Raw genomic sequence first — 18464 nt, 5'->3', positions numbered from 1 at the left:
CCCCAGGTTAGGGTGGACGATTAGAGAGTCCATACCGCCGGGGTTTATTTTCTGTCCTGACGAATGACTAGGTAAACTGAAAATTTTTTATCTACAGAAATAATGTATTTTTTATTGCAAGGTTTTTGGTATCAAAACTTTGTTCACCTCACCTGGAACTGCGTCGAAATATTGTCATATTGGGAGTTGGTGCACAAGACAGTGGGAGATATGGTGGGCCTTGATCTCACCTCTGCTCCCGAAGGGACCTTTTTTGGGATATGTCTGTAATTTCCCTAAAGGGGTGCGGAAATTTGTTGCTATCAGTTTGCTACTGTCAAAAAGAGACATTGCTATAGTTTGGGGCTGTAAGACAGCCCCCACAGTGCAAAAATGGTTAAACAGTTTAACATATTGTAATAAGAATAGCGAACTTAATGCCAGTACCTTGCCAAGTACCTCACACCCTAAAGACATTTGGGAGCAACTCTGAAATGATGCAGCAGCGTCACACTTGGCAATGGGGACACCGCTGAAACACGGCAGTGTCCCAACAGGGGTAGGGTGACATACCGAAAGTGCTGCCACAGGCTGTGAGATTAGTAGTTCTGATGCTTCTGATAATGTTTGAGTTCAATTATATTCTTATCATGTATCAACAGATGCAAGTTCAGGGAGGGAGGGGAGGAGACTTGTGTGAATCGTCAATGTGGGATTATGGGCTAACCCTTGGGACTGATGTAACACAGGATGGGACTATTTGGTTTCATGATTTTTATTTTCTTGAATGTTTCGCATTACGTTTTTTGGACTCAGGCAGTGAGCACTCAAGTTCCAATGGTTGTATAATGCGGTAAAATGGTAAATAAGGTTTTAAAAAAAAGGGGAGGTTTAGACCTGGCAAGAGGTTTATCTTGCCAGGTTCAAATGGCAGTGTAAACTGCACAGACAGGCTCTGCAATGGCTGGCCTGAGCAAAGGTTAGAGAGCTACTTAAGTGGATGGGAGAATGAGTCCTGCATCCCCACTAGTAGCATTACATTTACAGAACCAGGCACATGTAGTGCACTTTACTAGGAACTTATAAGCAAATTAAATATGCCAACTTGGGATGAGTCATTACCATGTTTAGCGGAGAAAGCAAAAGCACTGCAACACTGGTCAGCAGTGGAAAAGTGCACAGAGTCCTAAAGCCAGCAAAAACGAGGTCAGAAAATGGAGGAGGTAGGCAAAAAGTTGAGGGGAAGATCATGCTAGAGCTATCAGGTCTATTAGGCACCATTTTCTTAACCTTAACGAAAAATCAAATCTCACATGTTATTTCTGCCATACTTGCTTTCTCTAGTTGGTAAGTCAACTGATCAATTTTTTGAGGTGCAATTCATAAAAGTTCCTGAAAATTAAAAACTCAATTTCACACCTGTGAGTAGTTTTCTGCACTGGAGAAGTGTGGCTCAATGGTTAGAGCGGCAGACCCTGATGCAGAGGTCTAGCCCGGGACCAGGGTTCAATTCCCCGCCTCGGCGGGTCTTGGGCTCTAAATTCCACGGACCTGATAATTCTTGCCTCGGTGCCTATTCCAATCATGGAGTCCCACTCTGCAACTCTGGGCAATAGCTTGCTTAATCTCCACAACGGCCCCCACAACGCTAAGGATGCCTGGCCTCCACCTTGGGGGTGCCCAAGGGTGGACACCTCACAGGGAAAGCCAGGATGGGTTCCACAGCGGTATTCGTACAAGCGCCTTGAGACCCTTGCGGGTGAGTAGTGCGCTATACAAGTATCAATTTACATTTACATTCTCGTCGACGCTCCCCTATGCAGATAAGACGGCAGGCTCTCAGCCGAAGTGCCGCACTGCCTTTCCTCGGCTCGCTCTCCATGAAAGCTATGAATACCAAAGCAGCAGACGTGTATCTTCTATTTTAGTATCATTTGCTTACAATAGACACGGGAGGGCTGAGTCAGGAACCTGCTCCCTACAGCATTTAGTGCTAATGCATGGTTTTCTCACAGAAATATTTGGCAAGACAAAAAGCTTACTCATTGACGTAATAATCATTCTTGGAAATAATTGACTATTTCCTGCCACCTATGTCGTAATTACGAATTACATTTTCTAATAAATATCATACAGCATGTATCAGTGATCCCTGCACAAGACTTTGGGATTGAGGTCTGAGTGATGAACACTTCAAACATGGATCTTCTGTAAGCAGTGATGCGAATGATAAAGTTGCCTTTGTTCCTCAATTTCAGTTAGTAATCTGCCATTTTGTGGTATGATACACTGGAACTCTAAAGTGATATAGAAATGTCACACAGATCTTACGTCCAGTTCCCCAAGAAAGTAAGTGATCTCTCCAAGAATATCTCCTTCTTAAAAGCATAAAGAGGATGAGATGGCTAAAACCTTTTTCTATCAACACGATCTTCTCTGTAACCAGGTATACTTTGCCTCTCATGGAATTATGGAATAGTTACTATTTTGAAAAATCATGGTGTCTTTCTCACTCATCGTTAATGAAACATGTGCCCAAAAACGCCGCTGTCTTATTTTGTGACAAAGAGACAGTTACACAGAACACAGCCCTTCTGATATATGCTTTACTGGCAATTTTAATCTCCTGAAACCAATAAAATTACTATTTTATATCTGGCTGCAGCCGGCTTTGATGTTTGAGGTGTGTGCAGGAAGTGCTTTGTAAGGACAACATTTCTATTTTCTTCTGTTGGTCATTTTTAGTTTGTTAGTGACTTGCAGTTTAAGTAACAGAAATTGATGCAATAAGGTGCATAAAAATATGTTCCAAGGGTAACGTTTATTTACCCTTTCCTGTGTACTATATGTGTAGGGGATTTATCATTACGTTAACCTCTGTGACTGGATACTAATAGGTTACCCGGGCCAGGAAGGATTTGGTAGTGTTGCTCAAGAGCTCTAAGAAGTGTGCAGCGTTGATGTACAAAGTAACCTGCCGTCCTCTAATGCAATGTTGGGCGCATACACGAATGTTTTCAACTGTTTTTGATTAAATATCTGATGCACGTATTCTTCCTTTTTGCCAGGTGCCAAAATTGCCACTCGATCTGGGCACAACCACCGTATCTTCGTGGCAGAATTCAGGCCGGATTCAGACACCCAGTTTGTGTCGGTGGGTGTGAAGCACGTGAGGTTCTGGACGCTTGCTGGAAGGGCCCTGCTGAGTAAGAAAGGGATGCTGAGCTCCATAGAGGACGCCAGGATGCAGACTATGCTCGCCGTGGCTTTTGGGGCTGTATGTCAGACTTTATATCTATATAGAAATAACAGCTGCCCAGGCGCTTATAGGGTGTATCAATGGGATGTCAGATAAATAGTATATATGCAGATGCGCAGAGTGTAATGTGCTGTTTATTGCCATTGCAGAGTCTGGGGAGGTACTATGAATCAAGACAGGCCCTTGAATAGCCCGCTTTCCTTTCTTCTCCCTAGACAATAGTAATGAATAGCATGTTTCACTCAGAAAATCTGCATGAAGGATTTATGCACAATGGTTTTTTCATATGCATCAAATATAAACACAAGTATTTAGGCCTAACCAGAGCACAGGGGGTTAAATCCATACAGTGCTAAAGAATCAAAGTAATAATGGATTTTGAGAATGGCCCCAGCCTTTACCTTTTGTAAAAATGTGAATCTGGGTATATTAGTTTATTTATTCCAGATAATGTGCTAATGGGCCACATTTATTTTCCCTGGCGTGGTATAAAATAGTATATGTTTATTCTTCCCTCATGATATATATTTGAAGAAACAATCTTGAGTCATGTAATGCATTCAGACTGCACTCTTAGAATATTAAGGCTAGGTTTTGGATAAAGCTTAAAATTAGCGAAAGCATTTCCATTAGACTTTAGTTTAAAAGCGAGAAGTCTCAGCAGGGAACTTAATATTGAGAATATCCTTAAATGGTTTACTTGCTCCTCTGAATATAACACAATTGTCTCTAGCTGACATCATCTATGTGTAGTTATCCATAGAATAATGCAGTCAAATCCCATCAAAAAATGTAAGTACCTATCAAAGGGATTCAGTGGCGTTCGATGGCACAAAGTCAGAGGAGAGATTTTACTAACTTTATTATATACATTTCTGATAGAGACGTCTAGCTGCAGATTCCTCACTTTTTGAATATTCCCCAGGCATCAGCCTGTATCCAGAAAGGCGTCCGGTAATTTTAAGAAAAAACACACGAAATCCAAGGAGGATTCCACCCCCTTGCTCCATTTGCATTCGCTTGAGCAGATTCGGGGGCTTCATCATTTTTCACACTCAAAGTCAGAGCCGATCCAGCTGCTGGTACCAGCACAACCCTAGTTTCTGGGGCTGTCAGTCATGCCTAAGTAGATCAAACAGTTCCCGGCAGCTATGCTCCGGCTCTTCTGATCCCTTTCAACTCCCTGTTGCGCGCCTTAGTGCCCCAAAGAACCGAGAGGCTTTCCATCTGGGATACCGCCGGCATGTTCATCCTTGGCGTCAGTTGGACCTTATGATCCCTCACCACCGTCCCACGGATCCACAGAACCACCACAGGAGGAAGATCGTTCTCCTACCTGGCAGCCAAAACATGGAACTCCCTCCCCACACACCTACGACTGACCGAGGACCATCTCACCTTCAGGAAACACCTCAAGACCTCGCTCTTCGAGCAGTAGCGACACCCTCCCCCCTCTCCCTCCTGCGCCTTGAGACCCTCACGGGTGAGTAGCGTGCTCTATAAATTTATTGATTGATTGATTGATTATGATCCCATCTTGCCTCTGGCTCCTCTACTGGCCCCACTTTCATCCCGGGCTCCTTGACACCCATGACAATTCTATGAACGCTGGACCATGAGGCCCCCACAGTCCTCTCTGACACTGAGTCGATGACTTGCCGACCTCGACAAAACCTGCACCCAATGCTACGTGAAGCGCCTCTTCCCCAACCTGCATTGACACCTTCTCAGGGAAAGCAGCGTACTTTGCATTCCCTTTCCAGAACGGACTCCGACAATGACCTGGATGATGAGTTCACACATCCCTACCGGTATGATAATTGCCACACAAACTCTCTTCTAGCTACCTCTCCAAAAAGTGTCTCCTCTCACCCCCTTGACCAGCCACAGAAGAATCCAGTTACTATGCCATGGTCACGTGTAGGGCAGCCAAAGTGCTTGATCTCCAGCTCCCCACCATGGAAGTCAAATCCAATGTCTTCAATAGGTCCTACAGACAGGACAGACCTCTTCTGAACCCAGTCTTCCATTTAATGAGGCACTGATGAATACCTTATTGGGGGCCTGGCCCAAACCCTGTTCTGCCCGCCCCCTCTACCCCAGTCAAACGACAATTTGCCAGGTGCCATGAAGGGGATCTCTCGGACCACATTCAGATAATGGAGGAGACTACAAAAGATCCGCAGAGGTGGTTACTGAATCGAGAATGGGTCTGTGGCACAAGGTCAGAGAAGAAATTTTACTAACAGATGGACAGGTCAGTGCATTTTTCCGGCTCCTGGTACCCGTATCTTGGAGCACTGAGCTCTGCTTTTTTGGCTTAGTTTCTCATTGGAAATCTTTCCAAACCTGATCTTTACTTTTTTTTATTCTTTCAACCTCTTTTAAGGAAGGAGTACATTTAAATATTTTTCTGAGAGAAAATACCTCTTTTTTTTCTGTCAGGATACCATCCCTGTTAGTGAAGTGCCTTGCTTGGGAGAGGAAGATGGCCGAGTCAGACCCTCATAGAGACTATATTCTATCCCGGAAGACCATTGTCCTGAAGATTACAGTCACTACCACAAGTTCTCCAGGAGAACACAAAAAGACAGGCAGAAGTTCAGCCTGCACTGCCCACAGGAAAAGCCTCGGGAAGTAGCTGCTGGGACATATGAGGACCTAGGTGAAAGTCATCATTCTACCAGAGCTCCATCTTCCAACTTCCCTAGTAGTTGATTCTGGAAGTGGCCTTACCAGAGGAAGAGGCGCCACACCTGCTCAATGTCACAAAGCAAGACATTGAAGTTGGGCACCATTCCCGCATGTTTGCTGTATGCTGTTGAAGTTGATGTTGAAGCAATATGCGACTCTGAAAGAGTCTGGATGGTTAAAGTACAAGCCTTCATCGACATTGAAACCACCTCAGACATTGACACCCAGTAGTTATACACCTTTGAAGCCCTGTTTGCCTTTGAGGCGACTATCCCATCAATGTTGACTCACATTAATGTGCAAAAACCATCCTATAACCAGTTGCACTTATCTTCTGATTGGCTTGAGAACTAAAGAAGTACCTCTAATTTCTGATTCGGAGTACTCATAAACCTATTCTCCATCAAGAGAAATCACTCCTGAGGTAGTTCTATCTTGCACACCTTGGTAAAGGGGATCTAAATCCGGACACCCCGCTATTCTGGTGCCTTTGGCATCTCCACGGCTGCCTCCAGTGATGCCACAGCCAATTCCCCCTTCTGCTTCTGTAAGACCTGCAAGGGTAAAGGTGTCATTGCACACTGAGTTCACATTCTAGGACTCCGGTAAAACAACTGAAGGAGAAGAGTCCTCGCAAAAGATCAAGATCGTGGTCTAGAGCCTCTTCAAGCGGGAGATCCAAAATATTGTGTACACGGAGGTCAACCTCACACTGTAGGTGATTTAAACATGCCAGCAGAAAATCTTGTTCTCACAAATGGAGGCAATCTACACCCTGGTCCTCTTCCTCACATTGCTCTTTTTATCAGAAAATACTCTCTAACTCTCTCTGATTTACCTTCTGCAAGAGTATTGCCAGTGGATGACTACTTTCAATTAGATACTGGTTAGATGGGCAGTACATTTAAGTATCCTTATTCCACCTCCTGGTACAACTACTTCTGTGAAATTGAAGACGCTGCATTAGAGAACCGCATCCAAGCCTCTCCTAAAGAATTGCTTTATCCTGCTATACAATTATTCTTAGGCCCTGCTAGTTATTCTCTGTGCTTTCAAAGTTGTATAGACCTCCAGATCAAGATCACGTCTTTCTCAGAATGGATACTCTTTAGGCCTCCATAATTGTGTTCGCTGCAAAGAAGTCTCATGTGGTCGCTCCTTCCTCTTCTATTCCACTGGACAAGGAAAGTAAGATGGATTCAGTGGGAAGGAAAATGTTTGGAACTTTAGTAGCAATGAAGTCTCCAGCGCCAAAGCATTGTTGGGTAGTTACAAGAGCTCTGTTTGGGACTCTCTCCAAAGGTTCACTGAGAGATTGCCAAAGAAAGACAGGCAGGATTTTCCATAATCCTTAATGAGTCTATGCTCGTCTCCAACCAAATAATCAGTGCTCTCCAGAACTTATCCTTAACTGCAACTCTCCGGAAACTCTGTAGTCGGTCCCCAGGTGGATGATGATATTAATTTTTAGGAAAACAGAGAAGGAGACATTAAAAGTGGTTGGTCTTGAAAAGAAAAAAAATATGAGATGCTTCTTTCAGCAGAGAGTTCAAGCTCCTCAGTGGTCAGACCAACAGCACCATCTGGAGAAGTCATACCAAACACATAAGCCAAGCACTCCAGAGGAAGGGTAGGCCAGCAACTATATATGGCCACAGGGAAGCCCCAGCCAAATCATGACTGTTCTCTTCCCTCATCTCCTACATCTGTAAATATATTAACATTTGTTTTCCTGGAATAAATCTCCTCATGTATTTGGTGAAAGAGTCGCTCTTGCAATCTCGCACTAATTCTCTTCCACCTCCTCTGTTTGGCTCCAAGAGTCTGCATCTTCCTTACTACAGCATACAGAGCAGCCATTGTGAGAGACTGCAATGCATTTTTGGCCTCTTAATATACTTGGCAACTGGTTACCACTTGCTTCCAATTGATGGTATTTTGCACCTGTGTTTTGTCTAATTTTCTATTTGCGAATAGTTAGTACATCATAATAGCGATTCGCTGCTTGGTAATAGCAGTTAGTGATTCTGTATTTTCTGTCACAAAACTAAGAAATCGCTAATTGCTAGGTACGGTGTACAATTTTAGGAAGTACACCACTAGGGGTTCTTTTTAGATCAGCAACACTATTTAGCGATCGCTAAACAATTTGCGACTAGCTATTTTTTGTACATCATGCCCCATCAAAGTCCAGCACTTTTAAAGTCCTTGCCAGCTGAATGCATTTAAGTTTTGCATGTTAGTAGCTTCAGTTAAACCAAAACTTATTTTTTCTAATCTCTTAACATTGAAATGCATAATTTATGGACTATTAGGCTGTCTAGCTCTTCCTTCCTTAGAATTTCTCACTATAATTGCTACCCCAGGTACTTTTTATTATTTGCCTGTCTGTGCCTCCACCACTTCATCTAGGATGAGGATTCTTTCACATATGATCATTTCTTTGGGGAAAAAAACTTTTTGTGTCTGCTTTTAAAATGAAGTCGTGTGAGCTCTCAAAAAGGCATCGCATTTATGGACATGAAAGTAATCTGTAAAAAATTAAAATGCAGACCTGCTTGTAGTACTGATCATGATGTTGATATTTAGGCAGGGACGTATTATTCATACTTTTAAACAACATTGGAGTGCAGAGCTCGCAATTCATTTGTGATTTACTATGTGCTTTATTTGCTTTCCTCTTGAATATTTTCGTTTAACTGACCACATTATGGCCAGTGAAAGAAAGCTGAATTCAGTAGCCCTCGTTTATTTGTTCGTAATATTACATTTTACTGGTTCATGTTAAGGTCTGTTAACCAACTATCAAAGGTCCAGGTGTAAAGCAATTGGCACACTAATTATCTGGATTTCGCGTCGCGCAGATATCCATGAACAAATCAGTCTCATTGCAAAATGCGCTTATGCAAGAGGTAGAAAACGTCCGGTCTCATTACTATTTAGGAGGTAGGAGGTATTTTGTGACCTCAAGTGAATGCATGCGAATGAAGGGATGACGCCTGGTGAGGGACAGCAGACATCTATCCCTGACTTAGCTTCCCCTGCATGTAACAGGAGGTGCTTTGAGGAAAAACACAACACATGGCTGCTCACCACCATTCACAAAGTGGAAGTTACTTTCACATGCTTTGTTAGATGGAAATATCACTTCTGGAATTGGAGGATAACCGCACCTCTTCTAGCATTGAGCATAATCCCATTATATTGTCACATAACACAACGTTTAAATCCCCTCCTGATATCACTGGAACACTTATATACTTTCTAATCTTATCAATCTGCTCCTCAAGTTGGGCCCAGATTTAATACAGAGGATTTGGGAAATTAGTTGGTTTCAAGTACACTTTATGATTTCATCTATTGTCTTTAGTCCCTCTGTTTCAATAGGAAATGCCTGATAGAGGCTTCTATATGTACATTCCTCACCTTGTGACTTCCCCCTCAGGCACTAGCCTGGATCTGTGGAATGTTTGATGGAATTTCACTGCAGTGTTGGTAGGGCAGATTGTGCGGCTCTGCGTCTGCTTTGTACCGCCTGGATTTGACATCTGTGTCATTACGTCAGGATCTCTATCGAAGCACTCGATATACCAATGTCTTACACACATAACGAATGCAAGAGCAACTCAGTGATCACCTACATCTTTGCGACTCAATCTGTTCAACAAGATCAGCTATTTGATATAAACCCCAAGTGCGAAAGTGACCAACTTCCACTAAATAAACAGTAATACACCACTATAACATCCCCCACCTGTCCTTGCAGCGTATTGGTTCACAAGCAAACACATCCCTAAGTGGGTATGTGCCATTGAACAATTTGTCACCAGAGAGCAATAAGGCATCATATTCTACGACGGGTATCATGATCTGGACAAAAGGCAATCCAATCCAAACCTGGCATACAATCCAGGCCGAGTTTGAACAATTCCTTGGAACACAAATGAGAACTCACTACATTGAAAGAAATGCTCAACATAAAAAAATGGTACTTGGAAGATCTGAGCAGATAAGACTGTGCAAGGGAATTAAGGCAATTAACGCTTTAAAAGAGCCGAGCAAGGAAAAAGAGAAACTTATGATGCTAAGGAAAACTATTACAAAAAATCACTGTGGGCAGCCAAATAAAGCAAAGAGAATGAGACTTGGTTGGAACATGGCGTGCACTAGTAGAAATCAACGAGACTGTGTGATCAGTCCATTTGAAAGATGTCCTACAGGTCTTGTAGGTAACACTGTGGAACAACAATCATGGTTATCCCACATTCTATCATTGTATGCCGTGGACTTGGTACCAACAGAAACTCATCGAAGATTGCAGAAGTAAAAGTAGTAGGGGCAGAGCACCTGGCCCAAATGGCCTTCCAGTGATTATTTTCAAACAAGACCCCACATATTGGGCATCTGCTCTATCCAAACTTCTCAACTATTGTCTGGCCACAGAAACAATCCCAGACTCCTGGCACAGCTCAAGTGCTACACCCAGTTTATAAGAAAGGGTCTTTTTGCTAATTCTGAGAGCTGCCGGTTTATAGCCTTGTTGGACACTGAGGCAAAAAAACCTGGCACGGCTTCTTTTAAGGGACCTGGAATCATGGGCTGTGTCTGAAGAGCTAATTACATTCAATCAAACTGGCTCCAGATCCAACTCAAACACACTGGATAACCTGGTGGGCCTTCAGCTACTGGGGGAAGATCTGCAAAAAACTGTTGCTCTATACTTGCTTCATCGACTTCTCAAAAGCTTTCAATCATGTTGATAGGGGCTTATTCTAGAAGAAACTTCAAGCTTGGAACAACCCATCCAACCATCTCTGTGCAATTAAGGTCTTCTACTCGAACACATGGGTCTAAACTAAAGTGGGTGAAAAGTCAGCTCCTTTTCACAAGAATTGAAACTAATTGAGGATTAAAGCAAGGGTGTGTACTCTCCCCCTTCTTTTCAATTTATTTTATTATCAAATCTAACCACCCAACTGAATCAAGCAGACTCACATCCTTCACCAAGCAGCGTCCTAATTACAATATGCAGACAATGTGGTCTTGTTGAAACAAACAGGAGTGGGCTGCCAGAAACTGTTGGACTCCCTGGACGATTACTGGAAGGAAAACGCAATGCTGGTTAATCCAGCAAAAAAATAATATTCTGATCTTCTGGAAACACAAGAAAAAGGGCTCAGGGTACCTAGGCGGTGTGCAGGTAAAGAGGATTAGCATGTATAAATATCTCGTAATCAGGCTTCAGGATCGCGGTTCCCATCTTCTGCATCTGAATGTCCTAAAGCCAAACCTCGCCTAACTTATCTCTGCTTTTTGGAAATTTTTGGCAAATACCGCAAATCCATTGTTGAGCCTGCTGATCTGTGTGATAAAAGCTAAGCTAATACCCACCTTGGCTTATGGAGCAGAAACATTCCTGAATATACTGATATATTTTTTTAATGCCCCAGTTTTAAGCATTCTTTTTGGATTGCCAGGGGACACATCACAAACATAAATTAGGCTTGAGTTTGGTTACTGGAACAGGGGTTAGCCCACAAGTCAGGAAGCATCAAATACAACTTCTCTTTACGTAGCGCAATTCCCGAGACCCTTAAGGCGCTAATTTGGAAAGAAATTCATATTAATCGTTGTAACGACTTGTGTTGTAATGGTTTGCGATATAACAACGTGGTCGTTGTAACAACTGCGATGTATCGCATGCGATGTGAAGGATGTCTCCCCCCTCCACCATTATACGGTCATAACAGACATGGTTCTTATCAACCCACCAGGGGCTGCATCCGCCAAAGTGACAGGCCTCATTGAGGTCTCAGATCTGCTTTGCTGCCCAAGCAAGACTGCTGTACCCCGAGCAGCATAAGCGCTCCACCCACTTCAGCTGCTGCAAAAACTGATCCTGGTGGATGCATACTCTGAGATGCTGTTGCACCTGGCCATTGCAGCAGCTTCTGAAGCTGTCCTTGCTCACCGTGAGTGTGCCGCCACAAGAACACGAGTCTCCAAGATATGCTTTAGAGGGAGTATTACAAACTACTGCATACCCACTAGACCCCTAGGAATAATACATTGGAAAGTAAGTGAATTCTGTGTGCATTTGATTTGTGCAGACAACAGAGACTGTACCTCTGTCTGATTCATGCTTTGCAGTCCCCAGTGGGGAGGACGGGGAAGGGGTTGACAGCCAATAATAAAAATTCAAATATGTTGGATTTAGGGCAGAATGGCCTCAGCGGGTGTAGCAAAATGGGAAGACATCTCGGGAGTCACTGTCTTGTACCTAAGTTGAACTTTGCAGTATTTAGTACTGCTGTCTGATTAATATTCCTTAAGTTTACTAAAAGATGAGCATGGTGCTGGATATGGAAGTTATAGTATCTTTTGGTTGATAGTTGGCTTTTGAGCTTGTGCACATCCACACTGCCAGTCACTCACTACCCTGACAATCAAGTGCTGAATGGGTTGTGCTTCTGAGTCGTAGAAGGAAGAACCCCCCTGGCAAATAACCTCAACCACATGGTAGTGTCCCAGTGAACCCTGCCTGCCCTCTGGTTTCCAAACGGATCCTGACACTCCCTCCTGCAGTGTTGCCTCCCCATCCATTATCAGCCACGTTTGCTGATCTTAACATACAGGTCAATACACCTAAGTATGTCTCCTGTATTTACCCCTTGGTAATCTTGTAATCAACCAGGGATATCACCGACCTTTAGCGTTCCGTCTTTTGTGGGGTAGGGTTCCGACTCCGGTCCCCACCTGGCGCCTTGACCCGCGCCTGCTGGAGGATGGCCCCTTCCGGACTTCTTTGTCTGACACATTGGTCAGCTATTTCGCGGACAACTGGGACTCCGCCTCCACCAACTTGGTGGTGTGGGATGCCATGTAGGTGGTGATCCGTGGTGCAGCGATAGGACAGCTAGTTGGTGCCCGCCAGGAAATACACCAGAAGTTATGCGATGTAGAGTCCAGATTACAGCTACTGGAGAGGGAGGTGGGGACTGACCCTACAAAGCAGGCAGACTTACAAAGGGAAAACATAGAACACGCGGATACACTAGAAACGCTCCTGGTCATCGATCACAGGGAATACCTTCGGAGACAGCATGCGGAGGCGGACCGATCAGGGGCACTGTTGGCCCGTCTGATAAGAGATCGCCCGGTGGGCAAACAGAGTAACATTAATCGAGCATTCTGTGCTCACCTGACTGCGTTGTATGCCCGGCCTGCGCAGGAAGATGTAGGCCAGATGTCTGATTTCCTGGCCGACCTCCCCTTCCCGACACTGACCGTAGGCGATAGGAAGGACCTGGAGGGACCCATAACGCAACACGAGATACGTGCCGCTATTAAATCCCTTAACCGCAATAAAACCCCAGGGATGGACGGACTCCCTGTGGAGTTTTACGCAACCTACTCCGACACCCTGGTGCCTGTCTTAGAAAAGGTGTACCGGACAGCGTTGGAGGAAGGCCATCTGCCTGACTCCACTATGCAGGTATTGGTGGTCTCATTGCCAAAGCTGGGTAGGGATCAACTTGACATGTCCAACTATAGGCCCCTATCGATGCTCTCCACCGAGTACAAAATCCTTAGTAAAGTAATAGCCCAAAGGCTTCAGGCACACCTCCCTACCTTAATCCATAGAGACCAGTGCAGCTTCCTACCGGGTAGGAGTACCTCAATGAACACGAGAAGACTGCATGCTATCATGGCGACAACCCCGCAGACCCTCCCTAGAGCAGGATGTATAGCTTTGGACCTAAGGCAGGCCTTCGATTCTCTGTCCTGGGCCTTTATGTTTCTGACCTTGCAGAGGTTTGGGCTACCGGACCCCTTCTTAGCATGGATCCGACTGCTCTACACGGCACCCACGGCTCGAGCTCGCACGGGCCGACACATATCAGCCACGTACCCGGTGTACAGGGGCACCAGACAGGGATGTCCCCTGTCTCCGATGCTGTTTGTCCTCGCTCTGGAACCCCTGCCCATAGCACTGCACGCGAAAGAAGGTCAGAGGGGTATTCCGAACGGAGGCTCATCTGACCTAATATCGATTTATGCGGATGATATTCTGCTATATCTCCGGGATCTGGAGGCGGATCACACGGCCATCCACAACATATTTCAACACTTTGCAAGGGTCTCAGGCCTAACCATTAACCCGGAAAAATCCAATGGTTTTTACTTCCGGGACATCCCAAACCCTGATCCCATCCCCTTCGGAGCCCACCTTATCCCAGTGGCCCGACTACATTCAAATATCTAGGGATCCAGGTGTACAGAACACCTGAAGACCAGATAGACAGAAACATCAAGAAGGCTATCACGCGGCTCCGCAGCTTGGTGGTGTTCGTTGCCATTATCGGTGATGGGTCGGATCGCAGTTTCCAAAATGGTGATAGTTCCCAGGATACTGTACTTCTTTGTCTATCTCCCTGTCAGCTTGCCCCAGTCCATCTTTGACACTCTTAATACATTATTAGTCACTCTAATATGGGGTACTGGGAGGCGCCGGATAGGTCTCCGGAAACTACAGCTAGGGACTAGAGACGGAGGGCTAGGGGTGCCGGATTTCAAAAGCTACTATCTGGCCAGTCAGCTTCAATGGCTCTCCTACTGGACGGCAGGGCGGAACCTCCACGAAATAGGCTACACACCTGACAGGCTGGACAGAGGTGAACTACATACATTACTACTCCCGCGGAGCCGCATCCCTGCGGATGGTCACCCGCTCCTCCGCACGAGTTTGGCGTGCTGGCGAAAGGCTCTGATATACACAGCTCCGACAATAGCGTACGCGGATAATATCCCCTTATTGGGAATCCCGACGCCACAAGGTAGACTCACTAGTAGAACAATACGCCCCTGGCAGGAGGCTGGGGTGACGGAGGTGGGTGATTTTTTCGGGGACGATAATCTTTTAGACCACGCCACCTTTCAACAGGCTACCGGTGCCCCTCCACAATCGTATTTGCTACACGCCACTGTCACACATTTCATATGCACCAGATGGGCGCCACAGCGACTTCGACCTCCACAACACGAACTGGTACATCTACTGTATTACATGGGCACAGGGGGCCACCTAGTGCGCTGGCTGTACACCGACATCAGGGCACATGCCGCGATTCCGCTCACAACACTGAAACACTCCTGGGAGCAAGACATGGGAAAGATACTGACAGAGAGGGAGTGGCAGGCAGGACTGGAACATCCTAGGAAGGTCTCACGAAACGTTAGATTCAGATTCATACAGGTGATGATATTGCACAGGGCATACCTCACCCCAAAAAGACTACACCTAATGTTCCCGGACGCCCCACATAGATGCCCGCGTTGTGGGGAGGACGATGCTGGGTTTCTCAATATGATCTGGCATTGCATGAGACTTCGAGACTACTGGTCGGAAATATGCAGGGTACTCCACACGATCACGAACCTACCAGTACCGGTCGAAGCGCTACCCTGTCTCCTAGGGCTGCGTAGACGGCCCAAACCACAGAAAGCCAGACTGAAGCTATTGGACTTTGCCATGCTATTGGCAATACGAGCGTTGACTATGAGATGGAAATCTCCGAGAGCACCGGGACTACACACATGGCGATTGGAGGTATTGAAATGGGGCAGAGCAGAGGGGACGGGCCTTAGGAGGGAGGAAATGCGAGGTCATAGGAAATATCCCATATCCCAGGACTGGGAGGTCATGCTTATAGCGCTCGAAGAGATGGATCTATCCTTGGCACCGGGGCTTAGCTCACAGGGTTAGAGAACGGTAGTCAGGTACTTTAGAGGTGTGGCCTGCCGCCCCCCCGCAACCCGCAAGACTGTTCCGGGGCACGCTACTTATCATGATATGCGAAGGCCGGTATAACCTGAGTTCAGAAATTGAGGGTTATGCAAGAAACCAGGAGACGGGGAGGGGGGAATTGTCTGGGGGGTAGAGGGACGGATGGGGTGTTGAGTTAACCATTTGTTGAAATCCCACGACACTGCAGCCTCTGTATACGGAAGAGTATATTGGATATGTTACACTACGTGAATGGCCTACCTGTACTGTGGATGGCTCTCCGTTTGGGAACCGACAAGAAGAAGTGGGTTCGTATGTTCAGTGGGGTAAAATAGAAAACACCAGCTGATGCATTGTGGAGAATATATACTGTCATTGTTTGAAAAAAAAAGCAGCTGTGAATAAAGAGTTTAAAACATTTTTTTTAAAAACAGGGATATCACCAAATTAAAGGATACTTTAGTGGATTATCCCATGGTTCTTTAAAGTCATAAACCGGACCTAAATTATTGTCCTGAGAGAAGAAATATCTAAGAACTCTGTCAGAAAAGCCCCATTCTGAGGTCGAGTCCGCCTTGGTAGTAACATTTTACCAGGGTGGGACGAGGTGGCAATTGATGAAGCATGTCACATTACGTGAGTGAGTCATCCATGTCAAATTCTTGGAACTGCCTCGAATTTAGGTAACAGACAACCACGTTTGCTAATATTAACTGTGACGTCATGAAAACGGCACTGCTGATTATGTGACTGACTAGCGCTCTAATGACTCCATTGTGGATTCAACAATCAGTTGTTCTGCATTCTTTTGCTTGGTTTTAGATTCGAAATTCCAATGTGTCAGGAATCGCTTTACAGTCGCCTCCAAACACGTTAAATAATACATGCATACTCAGTTGATTGAACACCGCAGCTGATTTACACAGCTGGATTCAATAGGGAAGCTATTTGCCAGCAGCATCTCACTGTATGTAAGGCACAGAAAAAGTCATATTAATCAATTAAAATAGTTCTCGTGAAAAATGCCGATTAATGTAGTGCCACTAGAACGGGCGCTCATAATTGGTTTTGTGGAAGACGCACGCTGCACATAAAACACCCCTTTTCCATCTTCTGACACTACTGCTGATGTGTTTGCACACACTTCATTTTGTTGTGAAGCTGAAAGAAAAACAAGTTTGGTATTCTGTGCCATTGCAGGAAAGGTTGACAAAACATTAATAAGTCAAATGTGACTCATGCAGTATCTCTAGCGCGCAGTTCATGCACCTATTTCCGAGGAGAGCAAATAGAATGGTGTCATTTTTCCACAATCCCATAGGAAGCAAGCCTACAAAGAAGGAGTTACAGAAATGCCTGAAGCAGAGATGCTGCGGGGTAGCCTGATTTTGCCCAGACCTTATTAGGTTGAGCTTAGACAGCACATGCGCTGCAGCAAGACCTGGTGTAAACACTGTACTGAGTGTAATCCCGCCTGCTGCTTGGGATTTGTTCACTCCTCCACTGCTCTTCTTTTCCTGGCTTCATATTGGTTACTTGTCCCGATACATCATTTCCGGATTTGCCAAAGCAGCACCGACCAACTACAGCTTACTTACACTGTAGCTGGTTAGTTCTTCCCTTAGGGATTACTTGGTTTATGTCCTGCTTGTTCTTTAGCCCGGTGATTGAACCGCAAGTTTGATGCAGGTGCACTAGAGCTCTTATGTGGTGATGTACAGCGAGTGGTTTAAATGGGGGTTAGTCCTACATGGGGGGAGCGGTCTAAAGAGGTTGAATGATGTAAAGCTTATGCATGAGTTATTTTTAAAGAATTAGCGTTCGTTCTTGTAAAGCGGCCCGAATCCCGATGCGTGTCCTGTTTAACAATAGCGTCAGTTCCTTCATATGTGAGGAGGTGAGCGGGGCTCCCCCGCTTGTAGCATTAATGCAATTTCTTTCACAAGCATTGCTGTTATACAGACTGCAAAGACCTTGTCATGAACTTTGGCTATCAAGAGAGTAGGTTCGTAAATACGACCGCTTGGAACACCATTTTGAAGAGGTCAAACTCTTTCACATACCATTTCCTGTTGTTGCTTTCAATAGGAACTGAATTGCACCACGTTCACCAACGCCATGTGGAAATGCTAAATATACCAAGTTTTACCAATCGCGTTGTTGATTGTCCACCCAGCTATATGTTGACAGGGATAACGGATGGCGGAATCTGGAGATGATTTCGCCTCCACTTTCCAGTAACTCCGTCTGTTCGAGGATCAGGGGTTCATAGTGCAGGATGCAAGAAACCGCCAAATGCATTCACTTTACAAAAAGCTGTTACTTTTTTTTTTTTTCGTAATTAGAAATTAGGCATCTGAAAGAGACATAAGAAAAACGATACCATCAACACAAATTAAACTGACTATTGGAAATTAGGAAAACGGGTTAACCGAGCCCGTGCTCATTTAATAGCATCATGGTTTTCAAGCATCCGTGATTTCTAAGACTAGATTTTCATAATCGCACAGAACCAGTTATGGCATCAGTTACCATTGTAAAATGTGCTGATTTACGAATTTACATTCTCTGTTATCTGTATTTCTTTAGAGTGTATGTTTTTCAACTGGATGACAAATTACTGCATACTGCATGCTCGAACTGTAATACAATCCTTAACACTTGTACTAACGCCGGTGTTGAGGTTATATTCATTATATTTGTATTGTCTCCTCCATGTGAGGTGCAAATGCTCCTTAGATTTGT

At 44.9% G+C, this 18464-nt stretch overlaps 1 protein-coding gene across 4 annotated transcripts in view; it reads left to right on the top strand.

The window, feature by feature from the left end:
* EML5 (EMAP like 5) overlaps nt 1–18464 on the top strand; it is a 1317369-nt gene that overhangs the window by 1105850 nt on the left and 193055 nt on the right. For all 4 annotated transcript variants that reach the window (XR_013600929.1, XM_078660021.1, XM_078660020.1 and 1 more), the window contains exon 33: nt 3048–3256. Coding sequence is in view for 3 of the 4 variants with exons in the window: in XM_078660021.1 (XP_078516147.1) it covers nt 3048–3256 (209 nt within the window). In the remaining variant the exon portion in view is untranslated. The remainder of the gene's footprint in view (nt 1–3047; nt 3257–18464) is intronic.

Source organism: Lissotriton helveticus, chromosome 9 (genome assembly GCF_964261635.1).
Source record: "Lissotriton helveticus chromosome 9, aLisHel1.1, whole genome shotgun sequence".
In the NCBI taxonomy this organism is placed as follows: Eukaryota; Metazoa; Chordata; class Amphibia; order Caudata; family Salamandridae; genus Lissotriton; species Lissotriton helveticus.
Note: the sequence above shows the minus strand (reverse complement) of the source record. Positions and strands in the feature narration are given on the sequence as shown.